Source organism: Protomyctophum parallelum (assembly GCF_964188405.1).
Source record: "Protomyctophum parallelum genome assembly, chromosome: 11".
Classification (NCBI taxonomy): Eukaryota; Metazoa; Chordata; class Actinopteri; order Myctophiformes; family Myctophidae; genus Protomyctophum; species Protomyctophum parallelum.
In genome coordinates, this window is record NC_139707.1 from 5026394 (window position 1) to 5047173 (window position 20780).

Sequence of the window (20780 nt, forward strand, 5' to 3'; positions counted from 1 at the left end):
CCTCTCGGAGCCTCCTGTCTGGTGGGGTTCATGGCCTCCTCTGGCCACACGGTGTCATAGTTTCTCCTTCAGAGGGCAGGTTTCGAGTCGAGAGAGAGAGAGGGTAAAAAATATATACCAGTGAGGTTCACGGCAGCTGGCAGGCTTTGTCTTGGCAGGCTTTGGTTTGTTTTGGATTCTTGATTAGCGGGTCGACTTTTTAATTATTTTATTATTATTTTTTTTATTTTTCAAAAAATCGTGTCTTCCTGGGTCAGTTGGTCTGCTGGTCCCTGGCGCCGAACTGACCTACAGACTAGACTTGATCCAGTTTCAGAGTAGAAATCCATCCAGTTTTGCTAATTTCTTTTTAAAGCTGTGCTGCGCAATGTCAGCTAGCTCAGCAATACCCTTAATAGCAAGCACGTCTTGTTCAGTGTCGAAATATTGCAGGTCTTCAAAGCCAAGCTTTACGGCCTGAAAATCGAAGGTACCAACAGCACCTTTATTGACACACATGAAGAGCACTTTGGTCTGCAGAGTTTCCATGTCCTTCCTGACCCTGAAGTGACAACGATACAATATTATTAGACATCGATTCGGTGGATTCTGTGCCTGGCCCTGCATATTTGCTTTAAGTTGGCTTTGGAAAAGTTTGAAGAGGTTTTTGTTTTCTCCTCCTCGACGGTCCTCGAATGTCGTCAACACAGGAATTGCTGTGTCTTTGTTGATAATTTGCAAAACCTCTACTTTGGCAATGGGCGCCATCAACTTGTTGTAAGTTTGTTCGATAAGGTTATTAGCTGCCATCTTGATTGGGGTGTTAAGATAAAAACTCAGACTCAATCTATAATGTCTAAGCGCGATTTATAAATACTCTTTACTATAGTAGACTGTGACATCACTTGTGATGCAGGTGTCCATATTTGGGGTTTATTATGCAGTGGGTTGAGCTTCACCAGTTGCCCCTATAGCAACGCAACGCCCACATCATCATCAGGCTAATGAATAGGAGCCGTGAGCGGCTGGCATTGTCTGTCTGTCTGTGCAGGGGTTTCATGATTAAGGTATAGTTAGTACCTGCGCTTAGGTGTGCTCAATGTTTATCGCTGCTTAGCGTCCTTTAAATGTACTAGTACTACCCTAACTCTGCAGGTGCCCTCTGCTTACCTGTCTGTCTCGCCAATGGAGGCATTCAGACCTCCCGTGCCATAACGGAGGTAAGGCAAAGTTGTGCCGTTATAGTAGCGCTTGGAAGTTATCTGCTAGTTATTTAATTGTATTAATTATTATTTTCTTTTTGCCGACGTATCCAGAGCTATGTGGTCCACGCCGGGTATCATCTGCCTAATGTGTGTAACCTTCGATAGAGGTAAGGCAGTTGCACTGCTGGATTAATGGGTTCGCATTGAGTGTCAAGGTATGTAGGCTGTCTTGGGGGTTTAACTATAGTGCATGATATTTGTTTAATGTGAGACCAGTGATGTGTGTATAATTGTATTCTCTTTTCTTGCAGTGCTTGCTGTGAAGTGTGCGCTCTTTTGGTGGCGGTGTCCTTTCCCCTCACTCCCTCACTCCCTGCCTTCCTCCTGTCAGTAAGGACACCATGGCACCACCTGGCTACTGGTAGTTTTAAGATTGTAGGCTATTGCCTTTTTTAGATCCTTTTGATATTGACCTGTGGTAATAAATTCACTTTTAAGTAGCATTTTGTATTAAACATAATTCAACTAGAAAAAGTGCCCTTCTGGGCACAGGTCTCCACCAGGATAGGAATGTAGGACATTGCAGCTTGCCTTCATCTGGTGGTTGGATAAAAGGGCAACAAAAGTAAATTATCCACAGATCCGTGCAGTTAGAGGTAAAAACACTTTTCGGCCAGTTATAGCGCCACCTTGAGGCTGAGTTGAAATTGTTCATGTGGCATTTCGTCCTCGGCCTAGTGGGAATGTGCGTGCACAATTTCACGGAAACCACGCGATGTGTTCATGATTTGCAGCATTTTGTTTGAAACTGAGCACTCCTGTGAACTTTGGAAGCCAATCTTAACCAATCAGGATGGAGTCTGAGAAATCTGAAAGACCGGTTTCGTTGAATGGCTCTAGAGAGACTGTGTACCAATTTGCGTGATGTTTGGACAAAATCTGTAGGTGTACTGTGCAAAAACTTGTTTTGCACAAAGCGGCCTCCTGGTGGCGCTATAACAGGCCGTTCTGGAAAGTTTGGGGCAGAGGTTCATCGTTGGCATCCAGGGAGTGTGTGTGTGCAAAATTTGGCATCGACCGGGTTAACGGTGGCCGAGATTAGCTGCTCACGGACACACACACGGACACACGGACACACGGACGGACGGACGGAGTGCAAAACATACTCTCCCCCCATGCCTTCGGCCTGGTGGAGACAATAAAACAATATATATTACTTTCAACTGGAACTGCACGTCTCTGCTCCCCTTCTTATCTTTGCCCAGTGGGCTTGCAACCTGTATTGTGTATTATATTCTCTGGGTGAAATTCCCATTGTGGCGTAGTCTGGCTCTGTTTCCGGGCCTTAGTGCCCAGGTTACATATAGAATGTTTTTCAAATTGTGTTTCAAATCTATCTATCTATCTATCTATCTATCTATCTATCTATCTATCTATCTATCTATCTATCTATCTATCTATCTATCTATCTATCTATCTATCTATCTATCTATCTATCTATCTATCTATCTATCTATCTATCTATCTATCTATCTATCTATCTATCTATCTATCTATATATATATCTATCTATCTATCTATCGTGGTCTTCAGCAATCCATATAATAGTCAATAATAATTGACAATAATCTATAGGAACACTAGGAAAACACTATGAAGATAAATCCGAGGGTACATGACCCCATCACACTTGGAGGAGAGGCCATGGAAGATCTGGAACACATCAGCGGGGATGGAGGAGCGGACAGGGACAAATTCCTGCAGTGCTTTAACATCCTCGGCTTTAACCCATTCTGACCTGAGATCAGATTCATACGAGGTTTCCACTGGAGACACACTGGTCTGATTAACCCATTCTGACCTGAGATCAGATTCTAAGTGCACAATGTCAGTCATTCTTCGATTTTTCAAAAATAGCAGACCTACAAGCTCATAGCGCGCCACTCGGCGCGCCACTCGCGCCACTCGGTGGCTATGAGACCTTTTAAAACAATTAAAAGGTCATTCAAAATTTGACATATTATTGCTTATAGCAGCTTTAAAACATCTGGGATGTTTCTAAGCCACCAAATGTTTCTTTTCACTCTGTATGTAAAGTTTATAAGTTATAACTCCACCCTGTATTCATCTCTTGTCTATGCAAAAGTACTGTATATATTGTCTCAGTAAATGCAAATTTGACACACGCGTTCCTCCGGTGTCAAGTCGGTCGGACCCACGGTTGTCCAGAACCGCCCCAAAAAGGCCTCTGCCCGGGCTCAGGACATGGCCCCCGCCCAGGGTCCATATATGGAGCTGGCCTGTTCTGGCATCATTCTGATGTCTGCATAGTGCATAGACTCCATATTTGGGCATGCGTGACAAAGAACTCCATATATGGGCATAAAAGGGACACAGACATAATATCTGGGTGGGTCATGCATTTCCAACTTGCATCGTCTCAATCTGTCTATAATCCACGTATCTCGAGTAGGGAGATTTGCGTTATTTAATCCCCAACGCCTGGGTGCTGACCACGTAATTCTAGGTTTTTAATGTTTTTTTTATTGATTGCTTTCAACCACTTTTGTCCCCACCTGGACAACGCATCTGTGATCTGTGATCACTCAACCTGTGGCTGCAACACCCTGTATCACTTCATCTGGCTGCAACACCCTGTATCACTTCCTGTGACTGCAACACCCTGTATCACTTCCTGTGACTGCAACACCCTGTATCACTTCCTGTGGCTGCAACACCCTGTATCACTTCCTGTGGCTGCAACACCCTGTATCACTTCCTGTGACTGCAACACCCTGTATCACTTCCTGTGGCTGCAACACCCTGTATCACTTCCTGTGGCTGCAACACCCTGTATCACTTCCTGTGGCTGCAACACCCTGTATCACTTCCTGTGGCTGCAACACCCTGTATCACTTCCTGTGACTGCAACACCCTGTATCACTTCCTGTGACTGCAACACCCTGTATCACTTCCTGTGACTGCAACACCCTGTATCACTTCCTGTGACTGCAACACCCTGTATCACTTCCTGTGACTGCAACACCCTGTATCACTTCCTGTGGCTGCAACACCCTGTATCACTTCCTGTGGCTGCAACACCCTGTATCACTTCCTGTGGCTGCAACACCCTGTATCACTTCCTGTGGCTGCAACACCCTGTATCACTTCCTCAATTTACAATTTAGGCATTTATCAGACGCTCTTAATCCAGAGCGATTTACATTAAGCAAGAACAAAAAAGCATGGGAATACATCACATAAAAGCATTTATCATGAAACATGCGTAAGCTAAGAAAATAACAGTGGAATATCTATATAATGAAACTATACATATAAACTATACATATAGACTATACTATGCTATGCATTCAGACTACGGCGGAAGATTGGGAGTGATGCTGCAGTTCTGACTGCAATGGGAAGTGCATTCCTCTGGCTGCAACACTCTGTATCACTTCCTGTGGCTGCAACACCCCGTATCACGTGATCAACCTAAAACTGCCCCAGGGTACCGCCCACTGCCCCAGGGTACCTCCCACTGCCCGGGGTACCCCCCAGGGTACCTCCCACTGCCCCAGGGTACCTCCCACTGCCCCAGGGTACCCACCAGGGTACCTCCCAGGGTACCTCCCACTGCCCCAGGGTACCTCCCAGGGTACCTCCCACTGCCCCAGGGTACCTCCGACTGCCCCAGGGTACCTCCCACTGCCCCAGGGTACCTTCCACTGTCCCAGGGTACCTCCCAGGGTACCTCCCACTGCCCCAGGGTACCTTCCACTGTCCCAGGGTACCTCCCAGGGTACCTCCCACTGCCCCAGGGTACCTCCCACTGCCCCAGGGTACCTCCCACTGCCCCAGGGTACCTCCCACTGCCCCAGGGTACCTTCCACTGCCCCAGGGTACCTTCCATTGCCCCAGGGTACCTCCCACTGCCCCAGGGTACCTCCCAGGGTACCTCCCACTGCCCCAAGGTACCTCCCACTGCCCCAGGGTACCTTCCACTGTCCCAGGGTACCTCCCACTGCCCCAGGGTACCTCCCAGGGTACCTCCCACTGCCCCAGGGTACCTCCCAGGGTACCTCCCACTGCCCCAGGGTACCTCCCACTGCCCCAGGGTACCTTCCACTGTCCCAGGGTACCTCCCAGGGTACCTTCCACTGTCCCAGGGTACCTCCCACTGCCCCAGGGTACCTCCCACTGCCCCAGGGTACCTCCCACTGCCCCAGGGTACCTTCCACTGTCCCAGGGTACCTCCCACTGCCCCAGGGTACCTTCCACTGTCCCAGGGTACCTTCCACTGTCCCAGGGTACCTCCTACTGCCCCAGGGTACCTCCCAGGGTACCGCCCACTGCCCCAGGGTACCTTCCACTGTCCCAGGGTACCTCCCACTGCCCCAGGGTACCTTCCACTGTCCCAGGGTACCTCCCAGGGTACCTCACACTGCCCCAGGGTACCTTCCACTGCCCCAGGGTACCTTCCACTGTCCCAGGGTACCTCCCAGGGTACCTCCCACTGCCCCAGGGTACCTTCCACTGTCCCAGGGTACCTCCCAGGGTACCTCCTACTGCCCCAGGGTACCTCCCACCTTTGTAGTTTTAGCATCCTCCATTATATAACGGTGGAAATCCATGGTTCAGCTATTGAACAAGTGGTACGAACACGTTATTCCGACCAGTTCTTTTCCCCTCAATCAGGCGCCCCGGCTGGCCAGGGGGAGGTAGTCTAGAGACCAGCATTACTGCATGTTTTTGTGAGGGTACCTACCCTAGGGGACACTGAGAGATCATGCAAACTCCACACAGAAAGGCCCTTTCGCCAACCCCGCCTCGGGTATGGGGACTGATGACGCGGAGGAGGGAGCATGCCCACAGCATCCCCAGCGGGAATCGAACCCAGGATCCTCTAGCTGTGAGGCGACTGCACTACTACCACTACTGTGCCACCGTGCCCCCATCATTCAATTTGAATACAACTTTTGTCAATCTAGCTGATTATGACTCAGACAAACACAACATCGGTTCTGGTATTCCACAGGGCTCAATTCTTGGTCCTCTATGTTCTCCCTGTACATACTGCCATTGGGAGAACTTATTACCAATCAGTTAATCACAGAGTTAATTTCCATTTCTATGCTGATGATATCCAACTATATCTTTCTGTAGACATATTATTTCTGTTTTAGCTTCACCGCATTGGCTTCTGTTTTTTTTAGGATTGATTTTTTGACTTGTTAATAAAGCTCTCAATGGTCTCACACCTTCCTACCTACATGACTGCCTGCCTAGATATGTCCCAAACCGACCCTCTCAGGTCTTCCACTGCTGGCCTGCTCACTGTGCCTAAAAAAATGGCAACTGAAAAACACAGTGAAGCAGCTTTCTGCTTCTAGGGGCCGATGGCATGGAACAAACTCTGTACCATTGACAGGCAGCCTCTGTAGATATTCATTGTTCATTGTTCACACCCCTTTACCAGTGCAGATCACCACCCATAGGTTAGGGCTGCTGAGGGGGTGGAGTTAACGATCACCTGACTGACAGTCAGTGTGACATACTTTTACTCAGTTTCTTGTTTAGAGGTTTAACTACATTCAAAGCACCGGCTTCACTGATTGGCTAACAAATCGCATCAGGCTTTGTGGATTGGCCGAGCTTTTTGTGATGTTTTGTCCCGTCTCATATAAGTGGTTGTGTAAGTTCACTTCTATAGGACTACTTCTATAGGACGAGTACTTTTGGTGAATTGTTTTGAAATGTTGCGTGTCACAGTGCGCCTCGCGGCCGGCCCCAGCTGCATGTATGCCCCTGCCGTGGCCCTGGTGGGGGGCAGCGAGGTGTACGTGTTTGGAGATTGGCGTTACTTGGAGAAGGATCTCTCTGGCGACCAGATGCAGGTGTACATTTTCAACACAGTGTCGTTGCTCTGGAGGACCTTGCCTCCTGTGACTTTAACCCAACGAGGAGTAGGAGGGGAGCGCCCCCCTGAAGCTCCTCCCCCTCCGGGCCTCTTCCACACGGCCGTGCTAATAGATCGCGTCGTCTACGTCTTCGGAGGCTCTGACAGAAGGGCGGACCCTCCTTACCACAACGTGCTTCACACCTTCGACGTGGTCGCCCACAGCTGGTCCAGGCCAGAGGTGTCGGGGTCCGTTCCCCGGGGGAGGGATAGTCACTCGGCCTGCGCCTCAGAGAAGGTCATGTACATCTTTGGAGGGTACACCAAAGACCACCGGGACCGGTCCGTCGCCACCAGGGACCTCTTCAAGTTGAACACCGCCACCATGGTCTGGTCTTTCGTCAGCGTCAGAGGCCCCCCGCCGCCCGAGCCGGCGCATAACTGTGCCGCCGTCGTCGGGACGAAGATGTTTGTGTTTGGCGGTTTGTCGCTTAACGATGCCTGCAGCGACAGCCTCAGTGTCTTTGACATGGAGACAAACGTGTGGCTGAGGACACCTTTATATCCCTTCCGTTCAGTAGGCAGGTGTCGTGGCGGAGACTTCGTCCACAACGGAGAGCTGTGCGTGTTTCAAAGCAACGACGTGTGGAAATACACTCCAGAGACCTCCTCCTGGAAGAGGACGACACCTAAGGGGAAGACGGTGTGTTGGATGGAGGGGATGTCCCTTTGCACGGTGGGCGATCGTATCGTCCTCTTAGGGCGACCTGATGTACCTAGTGTACCCGTTACCCATTACGACAGAACCGCCATCCTGTACATCTTGGATTTTAACCCTAGTCTGAAGACGTTATGCAAGCTAGCGGTTATTCAGTACAGCCTGGAGCAGTCTGGACTCCCACACGATGTCAGGTGGGAACTGGCAGCCATGACTACCAACAGCAGCTGAAGGGAGTTCCTGGAAACGGAGGGATGGGAAGGATCAGGAGATTGAAGAGAGGAAAAGAATCACCTCCTGCACCTGTCGGTCTGAAAGCCGATGGTCCAAGGGGGAGACGGAGGTTAGCGATATCTGATATATGTTATACAGACATGTACATGTACTGTACACACATACACACTGAGGTTAGCGATATCTGATATTGTCACGCCTCGTGCCTTTGTATTTGAGCATTGACTTAGGTTCAAACTACTGGACTAATATTATGTGACCTTGACCTTAATGGTTATGTGGTTGTTTTATGTTTGGTTTTCTGTTACCCGGTTGGTTTTGTGTATCTTATTTTGTAGTATGGTCCCTAGTGTTTCCTGTCTGCCTAGTTGCTGTTCCCTACCTTGTCTCACCTATACCTTGTGATGTGTCAGTGTTTTCACCTGTGTCCTCTTTGTCCTGTTAGCCTATCCTGTGTTTGATTGTATTTTGAGTTCACCTGTGTCTAGTTATTCCTTGTCTATTTATAAACCCCAGTTTGTTCAGTCCCTTGTCAGTTCGTCATTTCATGTCAGAGTGTCAGTGTCTTCTGTGTACTTATTTTGCCTGCCCCCATTTTATGGGAAGTTTAAGTTTATAGTTTAATAAACATCCTGAACTGTGAATCTTGCCTTTTGGTCGTACTGCTTTTGGGTCCTCTGATCGCACCCTGACAGATATGTTCTTTTGTTATACAGACATGTACATGTACACACTGAGGTTAACGATATCTGATATGTGCTTATCTTTATGCAGAACACAGTGGAACGCTGTACAGTTATTTCTCTTATATTCAGCAATTACAATGAATGGAGAATTTACGTCATGTCGACGAGAAAATCGGCAATTTTTGTCTTACACATTAAATTCCCATTGACAATGAATGGATGATCAGGGATGCCTCGGTCACACTTGAGAATCTGATCTCAGGTCAGAATGGGTTCATCAGACCAGCGTGTGTCCGGCGGAAACCTCGTATGAATCTGATCTCAGGTCAGAATGGGTTAAATTATACTGTATACGAGAGCACATGTGGCCTAGCTGTATGTCTAGCACATAGTGTTTACACTCAAAATGCTGGATTTTGTTTTGCTTATTTTCATGCAAACTGTAAACTGAGTTTTACCACAGGATGTAGCTGAAAACTGAAGTGTCACTTGCCAAATATCAGTATTTAAGAGAAAGTTATTTACCACAGGATGTAGCTGAAAACTGAAGCGTCACTTGCCAAATATCAGTATTTAATACCATTGAAGTAGTTAAACGTCTGCAATAACTTGCTTATTATAAATGAAATGCCTGCACTGTAACTGCATGTTGATGAATCTACGATAATATTTGTATTTCATGAAGTTTGCCTACTGTAAATACATGTACATATATTCCTTTAAAACCATTATGGTAGGTGAGAACTAAGGTTCAACATGTTGAAACAAATGTTATGCAATTGAATTGAACATCAGAAAAACTGACTAACTCATGCCACCTTGTGTTGAAATACTAACTATGCCTTAAGCATTACTTGTAGCCTATCTTTGTTGTTTTTCTGAAAACATAAGCAACAATAAAACATGCATTGTCTTGTAACTACAATTTTGAGGTATTTGTACTTTACTTGAGTATTTACAATTTCCAATACTTTTACTCCACTACATTTATTTGAAAACTATTTTATTACAAAACATACATTAAAACACTACACATTTCGGCCATTTGAAAATAGCCACATTATGAGTTTGTACAGTAGATTTTCAAAATATCTTTATTTGAAAACTTAAAATGGGACATTCTGCATAGTGAGTACTTTCTACTTTTGGTACTTTAAGTACATTTTGATGCCAATACTTTTGTACTTTTACTCAAGTACATTCTTAATTCCTTGTAACAGAGTAGTTCTACATTGCAGTATTGATACTTTTACCTAAGTAAAGCATGATGTGAGTAAAGTACCGTAATTTACGGACTATAAGCCGCTACTTTTTTCCCATGCTTTCAGCCCTGCGGCCTATACAACGGTGCGGCTAATCTATGGATCTTTACAGCTAACGGCCACTAGGGGACCTAATAAATCTATCTCTGTGGCCGGCTATGGCCTCTATGCGGCTTATAGTCCAGTGCGGCTTGTATATGCACACATTTGGTTTTTTCCCTAAATTTAGCTGGTGCGGCTTATATTCGGCTTATAGTCCGGAAATGACGGTAATAACCAAAAGAAGAAGTACAAGCTGTCAGCACTGTTCATTTCCCCTCTGTTTGGGCCTCACTGTCCTGTTCTCCCCCTCTTTGGGTTTCCTCCTCCTCCCCCAGTGCCTTTCTGTGCTCCTCCTCCTCCTCCTCCGCTCCCCTCTCATCATCCTGTGCTCCTCGGTGCTCCTCCTCCTCCTCCTCCGCTCCCCTCTCATCATCCTGTGCTCCTCGCAATGCCTCCTTCAAGGTCAACTTGGCCGCTTGGGAGTCCCTGAGCACCCCCAGCTCCCGCGACTCTTCCGGGTGACGCCTCTGCAGATGCTTGACCACCTGAATCAGAATCATCTTTACTGTCACCTCACAGTTTTAGAAGCAAAAAGGTAAAGGTGTAATTCGTTTTTGTGCATAGTTTCCATTGTTATTTTTTCCAAGAAAACAAAGAGAGGGAAGAAGAGGGGGGGGGGTAGGTGATCAAGGCAAGAATGAAAGATTTGAAGCTCGTTCCACACACACAGGACACTCGTAAGGGTCTCTCTTAGCTAATTTACAAATGGCAATTTACAATACAAATAAGGGCTTTCCAGATATTTACAAGCTTGTTTTACAAACGGGACAACCGTACGGTTTCTCTTATCCTATTTACAGGCTGTACAGCCGTACAACCAAGGGGGTCTCTTTTCCATATGAAAACAAAACAAAACATATAGTACATGAGAGATATATATACACACCGGTATATATATAAGGTGCAGGGCATTTTTTCAATGTGCAGGACGTTATTCAAGGTGCTACGTTATTCAAGGTGCAACATTGCACACGGTGCGTACCTGGAACTTCTGCTTGGCCGTGTAGGAGCAATGGCGACAGCGGAAGGGCTTCTGTTTGGTGTGCGAGAGGTAGTGGTGCCTCAGGCCCGCGGGCCAGCGGAAGGCCTTGCTGCAAAGGCCGCACGCGTAGCGCCGCTCCTCGCTGTGCTGCCGCTGGTGGGTCTTCAGGATGAAGCTGGTCTTGAAGGCCTTGCCACATTTCTCGCACACGTAGGAGCGCACGTCGCAGTGCTGCGTGGTCCGGTGCACGCGGAGGGCGTCCGCTCTGTTGGTGCGGTAGTCGCACTCCTCACAGGCGTACGGCTTCTCCCCTGTAGAATGATTTGTTCTTTTGTTTTGTTTTTCTATTTCAGGTGGATGCTGAAGAGTCATTTCACCGGAAGTCACAGTGCGCTAAACTAAATGTTGCACTGTGGACAGTGGACACACCCTAGTTATGAAGCAATGGCACCTGTTTTCCCTTCTGGCAATGGTCAACCACTTATGCCCTACATACAAACTGCGGAAATAGCTGATCGCAAACGACGCACACAAATCAGAAAATAAAATAACACAGATTTTGAAAATGTGTCCAAAACAGACCAGGGACACATTTTTAACAGGAGTTAATGTGGTTAAACAGGTGCTATTATATCATGACTGGGGCATGAGGTAAAACATTTTTTTATGTACATTAGCAGGACATAGCAAACAATTAATCATATACACTGTACGTCTGTACAGTATTATATATACTATAGATTATGGCTTCAGAAATCATATCTTGTATTATGCTGCATTTTTTTCCACCCTAAAACATGATAATCAGGTACTATGATTATACTAGGACTTGGAGAAATATTTTCTTTCAAAGAAGTCTACAGAAAGTGTTAAAATTATGTTTTTATGTGGCCACATACAGCAGTTCATTAAGTATGCCTGGTTTTCAGGTGGGTGGTGGTCCACCCATAGCTGTATTTGTGTATTTCAATGAGGCCTTTTGACTCAAAAGGCTTTCAGCTTTCAGGAAGAAACCAAAAATACACAGGGAAGACATATTTCAATATTCTAACCATACCTGGGGACCTATTAGAGTACTGTTAACTCCATTGACACGTGAAAAACAGAAAAAAGTACAAAAATCACTGCACTCCATCTTTAAGTGCTCAAGGGCGGCTTTGTGGTAGACTTCAAATATTAATAATAATAGTATGTTGATACCTGTATGCTTGGTCATGTGGTACTTTAGCTGGTTAGTCCACTTGCACTTGTAGCCACACTCTGGACAAAGGTACCTCTTCTCCTCTTGGTGAACTCTCATGTGAAACTGTAAGGGCAGGGGCCACATATGATATGCCGTTATGGAAGAAAATGTTGAAACATTCATAACAAAAACATTAATAAAACTGTATGTTCATTCCGTGAAGAATAGAACAACATTTATATATACTAGACGGTCATAATCAACTTGATAATGGATGAGAGTGAGACCGCTGTTATTTTGAATGCAGATTACTGACTGTATTTGCCTGGAGAGGCCCGTCCTATGTGCTATCAATAGGGATCTTTCTCTATCAGTGTCTAGTACTATTATAGCTAGATGTGGCTGCCGAGCAAGCCTTCGGCTACATAAAAGTCATCCATTGTTTTACAGACATCGCTGTTACGAAAGAGCATGACATCTCTGTTTTAGAAGTTAACCCATTCTGAACGGGCACCCATTTTGGTGTCGGCATCATGTTATGCTTTAGCTATTTAAAAATAGCAGATCTACAAGCTCATATCGCGCCACCGAGTGGCGCGATATGAGCTTGTAGGTCTGCTATTTTTAGAAAAATCGAAGAGCGACTGACATTTTTAGAATCTGATCTCAGGTCAGAATGGGTTCATCAGACCAGTGTGTGTCCGGCGGAAACCTCGTATGAATCTGATCTCAGGTCAGAATGGGTTAAATGGTCACAGGCTTTTATGTAAGACGGCCCGCATAAAGGTTTACTGTAGGTAGGTATAGACCGATTCCGTAGCGGTCTCATGGTCGCAGCCTACGTATTTCCTGTAGACGGACTCGACGTAGCTGCGGGGGTAAAACCCTCACCAGGCGCACCTCTTCCACTACAGTGAACGGCAGAGTGACTGATGTTAGTTTGCCTCAAACTTTACTCCTTTACCTGCTTTTTTACTAACACTAACATTACAAAGATGCCCAGAACATCGAGATGAACCTGTGTAGTTTATGGCTGCTCCAACAGTAGTGGCAACATAAAAATAAAATAAAAACGGAATGTCTAATATCCACCGCGGTGGCGGAGACCAGAGCCATTGAGCAATGGTTGAGACAAAGCAGTGAAAGATACATAACGCCAGTCTTACCCAATACCAAATATTTCTGTTTTATTAACACAAGGCTGCTGTACTTTATACCTCATACTTTAAATGCTTAGTATGAGGTATAAAATACAGCAGCCTTGTGTTCATAAAACAGAAAGATTGGGTATTGGGTAAGACTGAAATTATGTATCTTGCAGGATTCTTCACTGCTTTGTCTCAACCATTACTCAATGGCTCTGGTCTCAGCCATCGCGGTGGATATTAGACATTCCGTTTTATTTTATTTGTTATGTTGCCACTACTGTTGGAGCAGCCATAAACTACACAGGTTCATCTCGATGTTCTGGGCATCTTTGTAATGTTAGTGTTAGTAAAAAAGCAGGTAAAGGAGTAAAGTTTGAGGCAAACTAACATCAGTCACTCTGCCGTTCACTGTAGTGGAAGAGGTGCGCCTAGTGAGGGTTTTACCCCCGCAGCTACGTCGAGTCCGCCTACAGGAAATACGTAGGCTGCGACCATGAAACCGGTACGGAATCGGTCTATACTGTAGCTCACCGTTTCCCAAACAGTGGGTCGGGACCCATTTGTGGGTCGCGGACACATTTGTATGGGTCCCTTTATTTTTTTGGTCCCCACATTTAGTTTTGAATTAATATTATTTCAAAACATTTTCAGAAAACATTCCTCAAAAAAAGCATACATTTTCATGAATTCAAAACAAATACTGTACAATAAAAGTCTACGAAATCCCATGAATTAGAAAACGTAATGTTTAAGAAGTAGTGAAAATAGCTCTCGCGCCGCATTGCATAGATCTGCCATTTTCACTGGTTCGGGGTCCCGCGGGTCTAATCTCTTTTTTTGGGTCTCGAACCGGAAAAGTTTGGGAACCACTGGTATAGCTCACCTTCAACCTGGACGGATCGCTGCAGATGTAACTGCACTGCTGGCAGCTGTACGGCTTCTCTCCAGTGTGCGTGCGAACGTGCCACGTGATCTTCTGCTTGTTCCGCGTGGAATACTCACAGTCCGTGCACTTGTACAGGCGCTTTCCCCCGTGCGAGCGGAGGTGCTGCTCCAGGACCAGCTGGTGGCGACAGGCAAACTCACAGTTGCTGCACTTCAGTGGCTTGTCTCCCTCCTCCTCGTGTTGGTCCAGAAGGTGCTGCACCAGCATCTGCTTCGTTTTAGTGGCGAACGGACACGACTGGCACCGGTGTGCCAGGTGGGTTCTCCGGTGCACCTCGAGGCTTTCCTTCGTGTCAAAGGTCGTCTCGCAGGTGGTGCACATAAGAGGCTGGTGCTGGCTTTGCCCGTGGGCCTTCAGCGTGGCCTCGTTGCTACACGTGTAGCCACACTGCAGGCAGGAGAAGCGCCCCCGGAGCTGCTGCTGGTGTGCACGCTTGCAGTGGTTCCTCAACGCGGCGTCTGAGCTGAAGCGAGCCTCGCAGTCGGTACAGGCGTGCGGCAACTCCCCCGTGTGGCACCTGAGATTGTGGCGCCGCACGTCGTCCAGCGTGTAGCCGCTGAAGTCACAGATGGAGCAGAAGTGGGAAGGCTGCCTGTCGTGGACCCGTGTCTTGTGTTGATGTAGCTTGGTCACTGTTCCGAAGCTCTTGTTGCACTTATCGCAGCTGTGGCGGCCGATGCCAGTGTGGAGAGACTCGTGCTCTTCCAAGCGATATCGCCGCGTAGTGCTGAAAGGGCAGTAGCGGCAGCTGTGGGGCTTCACACCATTGTGACTCAGAGCAACATGCTGTGTCATGCACCGTTCTTGTTTACATGTAAAGTTGCAGTGCTCGCAGTGCAAGCGGTTAGGTTTGATAACACCCAAATTGTTCTTCCTGTGAACTAACGAAACATGATTGGTCAGTGCTTGTTTAGACTTAGCCACAAATGCACACAACTGGCACTGGATCTCATCTGGTTTCAGGCACCCTCGCTTCTCATGGCTGTCCAAAGCCCTTTTCTGATTACACCTGAATGGGCAGTGGGAGCAAGAAAAGACTTTACTCCTCGTGGGAACTTTCATTGCACTTCCCTTGTCCTTACCTACAAGGAGAGGCTCATTATTCTGCTGATTACGTTTTCTCCCAGACAGTTTTCTGCAGGATGAACAATGGCGTTTAACAGTTGCAAGATTTACTGATGAAAAACTGCAGCGCTTGCATATGAATTTCCCATAGTTTTTTGAATAAACGGTCCTATTCTTCAACATATAACTTTTATGTTTTTCAGAAACCTTTTGTTGTTTCCTAAACGTGACTTTCAAGCGCTTCATCGGGGCAGTTGTCTGTTGTGAACTTGTCGGTTGACCAGAGACGGTTGCTTTCTCAACAGCACTGCCGCAGTTTGTTAACTGAGATGTACAAGCTTCCTCTCCCTGTTGAGTTGATTGCTGATCTTCTGAAACTCCCCCAACTGGGTTGTCTACACGTGGTGGCTCAGTTGATCCTGGCGATCCGGGCGTTCTTTCATCAGATTGTTTGGATCCTTCCAGACTCAAAAGACATTCCTTTTCTACAGCCTGGCACACAGATGATTCTCCTAAAAATGCCCTGGCCTTTCTTGGACGAGCTGGGCACTTCTTTACGATGTGGGTATCAAGGCCTCTCCTCTGTTTGAACTGAGCCCCGCAGGCTCCGCATTTGTGCGGCACTAACCTCCTACGGCACGTTGATTGGCAGTGATTCTTCAGAGCAGTCTCCTTACGAGTGACATACGAGCACTTATCACAGTGATACACATCTTCGTTCTGCACCACAAGCATTTGCACCCGTCCGTCCAAGACCATGGCATCTACTTGATCTCTGTCTTTCTTCCTCATAGCTTTCAACTGACACTCAGACTCTAAACATCTGTTTTGAGTCTCGTCCACTGCAGATGTCCGAGTGTCGTTCTCTGGTCCATTTATACCATTCAGACAAATATCATTTTCATAGGAATCACTTTGGTTACCATCGGCACCATCAAAAGCAACACCATCTTCCTGTACAGTAGTTATGGCCATAGTAAGGCCTTTCCTCTGTTGTGGTGTGTCCGGCCGCACATCATTGAGAGTGTTTGTGCTGTGAACATGGTCTGCGCTGTTTTCTACCTCACAGTGCACATCGGCGCTTTCATATTCAGTGTTCGATAAAGTGGTCAAAACCAAAGTACAGTACTCTTCGGGACTGTCCACAGACGGTGCAGCAACCGAAACGCCATCCGCTGCCTCCTGAGGAATAAATGCACCGTAGACATCTACCATGGCCAAGCCTTCTGAACCAGAGACACCAGTCTCTTGGTCGGTGTGTTGGTCTGCCGAGCAAACAAGATGCTTCACTTGGTTTTCGGTAACTGGAGCCGCTTCGACGCTTTGTTCACACTGCTCAGATCCCGGGGGCTTCCGGTAGAAATCCTGTGTGAATTCAATGGAATTTCTTTCCTTCTCCTTTGCAGCGTAGGTCTCCTGCCACGCCGTGTCCCCGGGCACGTACCCGTGAGCCTTCCTTTTGTGCAGAAAGAGGCTGACGCTGCTGAACGAGGAATAGTTGCAGAGGGCACAGCGGAACTCCCGTAGCTTGGTGTGTTTGCAGTTCTCGTGGTTCTGCAGCGCTTGGCGGTAGCATGTGGAATAGGAACAGTACTTGCACTGGTGGGTCACTGGCTGCTGTCGCTGCCCGGAATGCTTGGCCAACATGTGATTGCGAAGCTCATATTTGCGCTTGCAGGCATAGGCGCAGATTTCACACATGAGCGTTTTTTTCTGATGTCGCAGTTTGTGGCTGTTCAGCTGGTCCATCCGGTGACAACGATAGGAGCACTGCTCACACTGATACCTTGGGGACGGGGCGGGAGGTGTAATATCAGAAACAATGCTAGAGCATACACATTTGACATAAATATGAATTGTTTGGATTAAAATGTGTATAAGCTAAGTTCCGTAGTCCTCACAAGGACATTACTGAAAACTAATAATTAACCTGTCCATTGCATCAACTAAAATATCGCTGCTGTCAGGCATAAACATTTTTTGTCTGTCTGTGGTTTCCCCAGACAGACATAGCAGGCTATGATCAATAATTTGAGCATTACTGCTTTTTTCATTTACATCAGCAGATTCCTCAATTATGCAAATAATTGTTAACTGCAGTCCTACAAACACACAACTGTATATGAAGGGTTGTGTAATACTTAATTTCACCTGCCTGAGATCCCCAGCATGTTTTCGCATGTGCACGTTCAAGTAGTGTTTCCATTTGGTGACGTAGCCACACTCAGAGCACATGAAGTTCTTGTCGTCCGAGTGGGTGAGCATGTGCTTGGAGAGGTACGACTCATCTCTGCACCTGAAGTCACACTGGCTACACTTGTGGGGTTTCTCACCTTTTTAAGGACAAAAAAGAAAAATATGTTATAGATTCGTTGGTCTCAAGAATACAGTTTAAAAAAACATATGGAGCGATAGCTGACTAACTAGTCCTAGTGCCATGTGATCACAACATTCTCTGTTTTATTAATTTATTTTGGATAATCATAATCATAACCCTCTCTCTGCTCTTGATATCCTGTTTCTCTACACCAAGGGTCAAGGGTATTGAACTGGCGGGCCAAATGCAGCCCCCTGCTCCACACTATCCTATCTAAATAAAGTAAAAATGCCTGCCTTGAACTCCCCAAATAACTTTGCTGCACCATGCTTACCACTGTGCATTATCATGTGCCGTCTCAAACCACGCTTGTGTGCAGTCACATAGTTGCACTGTGGACAGTGGTGGGTTTTCTCGTTGGCGTGCAGATGTCCAACGTGCTGCTCAAACGCCACAGGATTAAACGTGGCGAAGGGGCAAAAGTCACAGCGAAGCTCCTCGCTCCCCGGGTGGCCTCGCCGTTGGTGCTGGAGGAAGGCCGTCTTGTTGGAGCAGGAGAAATCACAGCTCGGGCAGTGGTAGGCCAGGTGCGTCCGACGATGATCCTCCATGTCCTTCTCGTCTCGGAAGACGGCGCTGCAGGCGTGATGGCGGCATCCTACCGCTTTGATCCTGTGGATTTTGGTGGCGTGTGTCAATAGCACCTTTCGCGAAGAACTCTGGAAGGCGCAGCCTTCCTGGAAACAGGCCATAGGCTTCTGATCCTGTGAGAGATTGTGTGACTTCATGTGGGCCTTGAGGGATCCGCTTTGGCGAAAGCTCTGACCACACGTCGGACACGGGTAGACGGGAGAACCCACCACCTCGCCCCCCGCCTCGTCGGCGTGTACGCTGGCGAGATGGCGGCGGACCGAGTTCAGTTCCACGGCCGAATACTCGCATAAATGACAGCGGTGGATCTTTTCGCCCGCCTCACGGAGCATGTGTATGCGTAGCTTGCTCTTGCTGGTGAAGTATCGCTGGCAGGTGGAGCACTGGAGGCTGGGGTCCGGGTAATGCAGGTGGATGTGCTCCTGCAAGTGGGACCGCATCTTGAAGCAGCGGCGACACTTGGGGCAGGTGTGGGTGCGATAGACGTGCTCGGACCCCTCTGCAAGGAAATCTATAAGAACACACCCAACTGATTATGAATTTATGATTATGAATATAGGTCAGTGCAAACTGTTATTACAATGTCTACATTAAATTGGATGAAATCTGTGGACTGTGTTGTCAGTCACTTTTATTAGGAGCTACAGTTTTGTTTGATTGTCTGTCGTTTAGAAGGACATATTATGAATATGAACATATATTATAACCTTTCACACTGACTGGTCAAGAGGGCAAGGACAGTTTGTGGGACTTGTGGGTCACAAAAACACACCTAACATAACCACGATTTATCATAAAGACATGAATGAACTGATTAACTGGTCACACTGTTCAGAGGTGTACGTGCGCGGCGCGCCTCATGTCAATTTAAGCGAAAAGCTTCAGGCATTTTCAAACATAATGAAGATAACGGATCTACAAGCTCACAACGCCTGAGGCAACCGTTTATAACACTCTTCTGTCTCACTGTTGACTGCTACCAGCCACATCACTGTACCTACCCTTGGAGGGTGGCACGTCGGCTTCATTGGTAACTGCAGAGAGTTCATCTTTTTCCACCTCCTTCTTTCGCCTCCTTTTCGTACTGTGACCATGGCTCTGGGCCTCCCCCGAGTACTCGTCTTGTAATAATGATGTCGCGTAAAGTGGGTTAGGTTTGCGTTTTCTTTTTGGTCTCCCAGAGTTTACAGGATGGCTGCTTCCATCAAGGCCTGCTGGTGTGGAAGGCATCTCTTTACCTGAGAATAAAATGACAATCATGAAAATGGTTGCATTAAAAGACGTAAAATATCTTGATTAAAGGCATAGTAAGCATTATAGTTGTAGATGTATGATTATGGTTTTGTGTGTGTGTGTGTGTGTGTGTGTGTGTGTGTGTGTGTGTGTGTGTGTGTGTGTGTGTGTGTGTGTGTGTGTTACATTTCTGATTTCAGGTGTGCTTTTAAATTTCACAACATGGTAACAAAATCCGGGTTCTTCAATCTCAGAAACCTTCTAGCCATTTGTAAATTAGCAGGAGAAACTGCTTAAGGCTATAGTGCTATACTTAACTGGCTTAACTGGGCAAACTAAACTATAAGAACTGCTCAAACATTGGCCAAATTCAAATAATATAAGAAAGATCTGGATCTATCTACAAGCTCACAAGTCTCTTAGCACGAGGTGTTGTGAGGTTGTACAGTAGATCTATTTTCACAATATTTATCTCTGTGATAAACTAAATGTCAGGACGCTTGTCAGGGTGCCGGTGGGGGTGTCTCCAGTTCAAATAGGATTATTTAGGAGGGGCCACAGCCTGTTCTAGAATATATATTCTAGATAGTTGGATGTAGGTAATAAACAGTAATCAACCCAAATACAGTAGGGCCATGTGTTTATTACTGTGTTATAGTAATACACAGATATCGTTAAGTAACACTGTGTTGTAAATTAGGGCATTACAAACAAAATCTCGACCTACTACACGAGCTTCCCTAGGTTCTTTCTACCAGGTAAACAGCACATCAAGATATCAAGAGAAGTCACTTATTGCACAGCTGGCACACCCACCTCTTATTGCGTTACTTAATAGCTGGTTATTTAAACTACCACTTTACATTGTGAACTATATTCAGAATCAGATTTATATCGGCAACGTTTATGTTTATGTTTATTAACGATTCACTTCTACTGCGTCGCCATTAGCTTGATAGCTTCTCGTTGTTTCAGTGGAAATGCAAAAACGTTTCTCTTTTAAGTTAATTTAGCTTTAGGGGTCTCTTACCGTCTCTGCGATGAGCAGCTAAAGCCACACTGTTTATGCTGTTATAACGCCCATATCGGCTCCTTATAATATTCGTAAAACCAGCGAGCCACCCAGCGAGATAATAAATAATGTTTAGAATTATCCCAGGAGGAAGGAAC

General features: G+C 46.6%; 2 protein-coding genes across 2 annotated transcripts; one reads left to right on the forward strand and one right to left on the reverse strand.

The window, feature by feature from the left end:
• Positions 1-6940: 6940 nt before the first annotated feature.
• On the forward strand, positions 6941-10109 carry LOC310866463 (kelch domain-containing protein 3-like; the record flags this gene model as incomplete). Its single annotated transcript, XM_083776078.1, has 2 exons — positions 6941-7786; positions 10050-10109. The coding sequence occupies 2 exons, from the start codon at positions 6941-6943 to the stop codon at positions 10107-10109; spliced, it is 906 nt and encodes a 301-aa protein (XP_083632204.1).
• A 182-nt stretch (positions 10110-10291) lies between these two features.
• znf142 (zinc finger protein 142) lies at positions 10292-20716 on the reverse strand (the record flags this gene model as incomplete). Its single annotated transcript, XM_083776079.1, has 8 exons — positions 20641-20716; positions 19379-19615; positions 18061-18888; positions 17561-17742; positions 14282-17188; positions 12268-12373; positions 11068-11378; positions 10292-10570 (listed from the first exon to the last, which is right to left on the reverse strand). The coding sequence occupies exons 2-8, from the start codon at positions 19605-19607 to the stop codon at positions 10292-10294; spliced, it is 4842 nt and encodes a 1613-aa protein (XP_083632205.1). The 5' UTR covers positions 19608-19615; positions 20641-20716.
• Positions 20717-20780: the final 64 nt, after the last annotated feature.